We start from the raw sequence: 6,178 nt of genomic DNA on the forward strand, positions 1-6,178 counted from the left end.
TGGTGTGCTGTGTGTATATGTGTGCTGTGTGTATGTATCTGCAGTGTCTGTATGGAGTGTATATGGTGGTGTGCTGTGTGTATATGTGTGCAGGTATGTACGTAACTGCAGGTGACTGTATGGAGTGTATATGGTGGTGTGCTGTGTGCTGTGTGCCTCTGTCACATGTGCAGGTCTTGCATGTGTGTATATGGCATGCGCTTGGTGCATGTGGATGTATGTACTCATGTAGTGTGTCTGTGGCATGTGTGCACATGTGTATGTGCTGCTTATGACCTATTCATGGTCGTGCATGTGTGGATAGGTATGTATGAGTGGTGTCACTGTGTGGATACATACTTTTCTGCACGTGTGTGTGTGGTGTGTGCACATGCATGTACCTGTGGCATGGGGTGTGTGCTCATGTGCATGAACATGTGGTAGGCACATGGTTCCTGTGTGCATGCGTCTATCTATCTGTCTGCCATGACCATGTCCCTTTCCCTGGGCTGACCTTTTTCCTAGGGCTATGTCTGGAAATGTGACCTTGACCCTGAGGCTGGCAACAAGGGTCAACCTGTGGGACTGCAGTGCATGGCTCAGGGGCTCACTGGCCAGAGAGAAGACAGTGGAGAAAATGCCCACTCCCTTCTCTGTGCGGATCTGGGCATGGTGGGGTTCTGCAGACTGGTTTTGTATGTGCTTTTCTGACCCATGTCCTGCTGGTCACTCGGGTTGGAATGTAGGGACTGGGCAGGTTTAGCTTGATGTGAACTTGTCTGTTGCAAAAGTGCCCAGCAGGGGAGCAGGTATGTTTTAGGGTGATCGACGCTTTGAGTTGCCTCCTGCTGGATGCAGAAATCCTCCACTGGCCAGCTGCCTGTGCATGTCATTTGTTCACCTGCCCATCCATCCTTCCATCCCATGACAGCCACCGAGTGTCTCTCAAGCTCTGGGATGAGTGAGGGAAGTGTAAACAATTCAGAAAACAATAGAAGAGGCCGGGCGTGGTAGCTCACACCTGTAATGCCAGCACCTTGGGAGGCCGAGGTGCGTGGACCACCTGAGGTCACAAGTTAGAGACCAGCCTGGCCAACATGGTGAAACACTGTCCCCACTAAAATTACAAAAGTTAGCCGTGTGTGGTGGTTTGTGCCTGTAGTCCCAGCTACTCGGGAGGCTGAGGCAGGAGAATTGCTTGAACCTGGGAGGCAGAGGTTGCAGTGAGCTGAGATTGTGCCACTGCACTCCAGCCTGGGCGACAGTGCAAGACTCCCTCTCAAAACAACAAAAAACAGCAGGAGAGAGCCCTGCTGAGCTTTCCTTGGGCTGGTCTTTTTCGAAGTAAGGCTTTTTCTGGGCGTGACTTTCCCTGGGTGGGGCTTTTCCCGGCGGAGGGGGCTTTCCCTGGGTCGGGTGTTTCTGGGAGGAGCTTTCCCTAGGCAGGGCCTTCCCTGGGCGTGGCTTTCCCTGAGAGGGGGCGGGGGGGGGCTTTCCCCGGGTGGGGCTGTCTCTGGGTGGGGCTTTTAGTGGGTGGAGGTTTCCCTGGGTGGGGCTTTCCCTGGGAGGGGCTTTTCGTGGGTGGAGCTTTCCCTGGGTGGGGCTTTTCTGGGTGGGCTTTTCCCTGGGTGGGGCTTTCCTTGGGTGTGGCTTTTTTCTGGGCAGGGCTTTTCCTGGGTGGGTCGCTTTCTGGGTGGAGCTTTTTTGGGTGGGCTTTTTTCCTGGGCGGGGCTTTCCCTGGGCTGGTCTTTTTCCGGGCTGGGCTTTCCTTTCTTGGGACTTGTGTATACCGGGACCTTGCCTAGTCACATCTTTTAAAATCTTTTCTTCTGGAACCCTGGCCAACCCTCCCTAGGGCCCACAGGTGGATGAGTGGTGTGGACAAGTGACCCATGAGCCTAAAGCTGAGTGCAGGGGGCATAATGGGGGATGATTAGTGCCTTTTTATAGCAGCTGTGGGAGGAGCAGGCAAGGCCCGTGGACAGCTCTAAGCAACAGCCCGACCTTGGGCTGGGGAGATTCCTGCCTTCTAGGCTGAGGAGTCCTGGCTGGCCCCACCCTGCGCTCTGCTCTGGTGAGGGGGCTACAGCTGTCTGCGGGTCAGAGGGTCGTTTGACGGACCGTGCACATGGTGGTCCGCCCTGGGAATGAGTGTGGCAGGCTGTTCCCCGAATGCAAGCCTGGACAGCTGGGCTGTGTTCCTCTGAGCATTTCGCTGCTGTTTGGCTCTGCTCTGTTGGAGCCTAGCAGAGCTTCTAGGTCAGGGGGCAGTGGGGTTGCAGCCTGATTTCCTGGGTACCTAACTGGTTCCCCTTCAAGCTGCTGCTTCAGCCGTTCCAATCCTTAGGAAGCCTGGCCCTCTCCCTGCCATGGGCCTTGTCACCTGGCACACCTGCACAGCACTTCCCTGGGCCTCTTCCCTGGGCCAGCCCCAGGCGGTGTCTGATAGCTTTGCAGGGTCTCCTCCATCTCCCACCCCCACAGCCTAGCTCAGGGCAAGCAGCGGCATGTGACTTCGGAAAGGAGAAGGGCCCAGGCAGGGAGGGATAGATGGAGGGTGTCACATCAGCCAGGGCAAGAGGAGTGTGGGTGTGGGTGTGGGTGGGGTGGGTGGGGCTTTCCGTGGTGAAGGTGCTTTGGAAGCTGAAGGTCGCTGTTCCCAACAGTATCCCAGCTCTGGCTCAGATGGGGGGTGCCTGGTCAGGTCCACCCTGTGTGCAGTGCGTAGGGCCCTGCCCAGCCTCACCTGGCAGAGAGGATGATGACCCGGGCCTCCAGCTCTTTTGCCTCCATCAGCAGGGCCGTCACGTTCTTGGTCCCTGGGTCAAACTGCAGCACCTTCTCCGCCTGCGGTGTGAGCAGAAGTGTTAGCAGGTGGCTGGGGCAGGGGACACAGCGCCTCAGGGGTGAGAGTCCGGCCGGAGCCGCTGGGAACCCCGAGGCAGCTTAGCTAGGGCTGCCGTGGTCTGCGCCTGCCACCTGCGCCTCCGCCTGCCTTCCTCATCCTCGCCTGGCCTGGCCTCGCCTCTCGGTCCTGTGCTGTCTTCAGCCTGCGCGCTCACCTGTGCTCGCCCTGTGCTCTCTCTGCTCTCTCTGGGTCTCTCTCTCCACCTCACTCCTGTCCTCATCTTTGCACTGAGCATGCAAGCTGACTCAGGAGGCGTGCAGCGGACGGGAAACAGAAGAGTTTTGGAATGCAACCAGGAACAGAGATGGGGCTGACTTTTCCAAAACCACGGGAGGTCCTCTGAGGTCTGATTCCGCAGGCCCCTGCAGGAGCAGCCCGGCCCCAGCGGGCGGGTGGCCAGGCGGGCGGGCTCCCTCCCGGGTTCCACAAGGAAACCCTGGGGGTCCCGGAGATTCGCATGCACTTCCCGGAGAGCAGCTCCTCCTGCAGCCGCGCCTGCCTCGAGGGTGCAGGCTAGGGTCACGGCGGGTGGGCCTCAGGCACCCGCGCCGCCACGCCTGCCCTCTCCTGCCTGCCCTCTCCTGCCTGCTGCCGGCTGCCTCTCCTCATTGCTTGGGCCTGCGGCTCGGCGGCTGGGCCACAGTGGCCCTAGTGGCCGAGGCGCCGAGGCCAGGGCTCCCTAGCCGTGGGTGGCGTGCACGTCCATGCATATATACCTTGGGTCCGCGCTTGTTGTCATAGGACAGTTGGTCGAGGTTTTCATAGTTCCTTTTTTTACTCTGATGAATAATGTGCACAGAGAAAATATGCAGACACAGAAGAAGATTATAAACGGTTGAAAATGACGGCGCTAAAGCAATCACACCACCTCCTCGGCACGTCTGCAGACGGGCTCCGACCTGGAGCTCGCAAACACCGAGGCCCGGGGCGGGGCGGGGGCGGGGCGGAGCTGGGGTGAGTGACGTGGGGGCGGGGCCACGGAGGCTCCCCGCCGCGAAGCTGTGCTCTTGGAAACGGTCGCTCTCAGGAGAAAGGGAGGCCCTGTCCGCGTCCACCGTGCACCGTTCGGAGGGAGCCCCACCTGCCACCCCCACCCTGCCATGCGCCTGCTGTGTGGCCCCAGCAGTGCCCACCCCAACCCGCGTCAGTCCTGAGTGGGAGGTGAGCAGCCCCCCATGTCCCACCCCCGGGCCTGTCCCCATGTCCCACCCCCTCCCTCTCCTTGGCCTCCCTCTGCCTCTCTAGAGGCCAAGGTGTCCTCACTAACTGGGTGCCCGCGCCCATCGGCTCACATGTGCGCCCAAGAGGGTTTGTGTGTGCATACGTGCGCCTGCAGGGGTGGCATGGGCCTGTGGGTGTCTGCATGGGAGAGTTAGCCCATGAAAGCCGGTGAGGGTTGGGGAAGGGCCAGATGGTCTGAGCATGCCTGGGCTTGTGTGTGTGCCTGTGTGTGTGGGTATGCGTGTGTGTGCATGTGTGCATGTGTGTCCGTGCATGGGTGCAGGTGTATGAATGCGTGCATATGTGTGTGTGCAGCTGTGTGTGCATGTATGAGCGTGCATGCGTCCATGTGCGTGTGTGTCTGTGCATGCATATGCGTGTGTGCGTGTGCTGGTGGGTGCAAGTGAGGGTGAGCATGCACATGAGTAGTGCCCTGTGCGTGTGTCCCGGTGCGTGTGGCGCTGGGGCAGCATGGAGGCAAGTGTGGCCTGAGCCTGTGTCCCGAGTTTCGGAGTGTGATGGGAATGTGTGCGCGAACCGGTGAGTGACAGCAGCTGGTTGGGTGTGCAGGGGTGAGTAGGATGGGAATCCATGGCCGGCTGTGGGTGGGCACGCCAGAAGGTGAGGGGCCATTGGGCACCAGGGTGAGGGGCACTGTTGTGTGTGAGGCCCTCGGTTCTCATGCCCGTCTCCCCCAAGACTCAGCAGACCCCCAAAACGGGACTCCCAGGACCCTCTGGTCTGCCCCTGGCTTTACCCACCACCCTTGCCCTCCGGTCCCTCCCAGGGCCTGTGGTGCGTTGGGGGTGCCAGGGTGGCCCTAAGTTCGATGAAGCCAGCCCTGACACGAAACATGCTCCCAGCCACCCCTTGGTCTGGCCCTCCTCAGCCTGGGCCTCCTCCCCCTGCCTGACCAGGAGCCGGCGTAGGTGCTGAGCACCCAGGGCTCCAGTGGGGATCCTGCAGCCAAGCTTCAGCTGTGCCTGAGGCTGCAAATGGAGTGTCGAGGAAGGGGGCAGGGGTCTCTTGGACCCCCAATCCCAGCTCTAGCTCTCTGTAGCCCCACAGAGTGGACGCCTGGCTGTGTGTGGGGTCAGTGTGTCCTAGAAGCAGATGGCTAATTGATCTTGGTGAGGAGCGTTGAGGGAGCCCTGTGGTGGGGGCAAGGGGGGAGGGGAGCCCACAGGGGCGGCCTGGGCTTCGGGGGGCAGGTGTCTGTGGGTGGGGCTTTGCTGAGCTGTGGACGCAGGGCTTCAGGGGAGGCCACGCCGGGGAGGACAGGGAATGGGCCCAGCAGGGAGGGGACAGGCCTGCGGGGGGGGGGGCTCTGTGCAGGGGAGGCCTTGCCCGAGGAGGCTGCTGGGCACTCAGCACGGGACGGTGGGAAGAGGGACGTGAAATCCTGAGCCCGGCTGGGGCCTCCAGGGAGCGGAGGGCGTGGGCAGGAGGAGGGACGAGGGCGCGGGGCAGCGCGGGGCAGGGGTGTTTGCGGAGCTCCAGGTGGTCTGGCCCTCGCCCCGCAGGGACTGACACGAAGGAGATTTCGACTAATGGCAAAAGCGAGTGAAATGAGCCGAGGACAGGCTGGGGCGGGCGCTCGCCAGACGCGGTGGTGCTGACCATGCACGATGGAAAGAAGAGGGTGTCACACACGGAGCCACAGACACACGGCGGCCCGTCCTGCACCTCGGCTCCGCCAGGCGCCCGCCCGCGGCACGACCCTCACCTTGGACTCGCGCTCCTCCAGCAGCGTCTCCAGGCGCTTCTGAGCCGCGCGGCCCTCGTGGTCGTCGCTGACCAGCAGGATGACGTGGTTCCAGCTGTAGACTCGCATCATCTCGAACCACACGCTCGACTGGTGGGAGTAGGGCGGCACGGTGCGCAGGAAGCTCAGGTGGATGCTCTGCGGGGCGCGGGGGCACGGCGGGCTGAGGGCGACCGGCGGGAGGGCGCGCCCACCCTCCTGCCGCTGGAACGCCGCGGGGGGCTGCGGACCCCCTTCTTCCCCCCATCCCCACCCCCTAGGGACACCTTCTAGACCCTGGGGCCCCCTTCCTCCCCCCATCCCCA

General features: G+C 61.7%; 2 protein-coding genes and 1 long non-coding RNA gene across 10 annotated transcripts in view; 1 reads left to right on the top strand and 2 right to left on the bottom strand.

Annotated features, from left to right (window-relative positions):
• C8G (complement C8 gamma chain) overlaps positions 1 to 6,178 on the bottom strand; it is a 618,926-nt gene that overhangs the window by 416,590 nt on the left and 196,158 nt on the right. The window lies entirely within an intron of this gene.
• Positions 1 to 6,178, bottom strand: part of GRIN1 (glutamate ionotropic receptor NMDA type subunit 1) — a 33,415-nt gene that overhangs the window by 16,080 nt on the left and 11,157 nt on the right. For 4 of the 8 annotated variants that reach the window (XM_017505522.2, XM_017505525.2, XM_017505523.2 and 1 more), the window contains exons 3-5: positions 5,835 to 6,011; positions 3,604 to 3,666; positions 2,726 to 2,826 (exon numbers count right to left, since the gene is read on the bottom strand). In XM_017505522.2, coding sequence (XP_017361011.1) covers positions 2,726 to 2,826; positions 3,604 to 3,666; positions 5,835 to 6,011 — 341 coding nt within the window. The remainder of the gene's footprint in view (positions 1 to 2,725; positions 2,827 to 3,603; positions 3,667 to 5,834; positions 6,012 to 6,178) is intronic. The other 4 variants (XM_017505530.1, XM_017505524.2, XM_017505529.2 and 1 more) reach the window with 1 other exon arrangement.
• Positions 3,893 to 5,881, top strand: LOC108287285. The gene is made up of 3 exons (XR_001818268.2): positions 3,893 to 4,048; positions 5,169 to 5,238; positions 5,632 to 5,881. It is a non-coding gene; the product is annotated as an uncharacterized LOC108287285 (long non-coding RNA).

Source organism: Cebus imitator, unplaced genomic scaffold, assembly GCF_001604975.1.
Source record: "Cebus imitator isolate Cc_AM_T3 unplaced genomic scaffold, Cebus_imitator-1.0 Scaffold339, whole genome shotgun sequence".
In the NCBI taxonomy this organism is placed as follows: Eukaryota; Metazoa; Chordata; class Mammalia; order Primates; family Cebidae; genus Cebus; species Cebus imitator.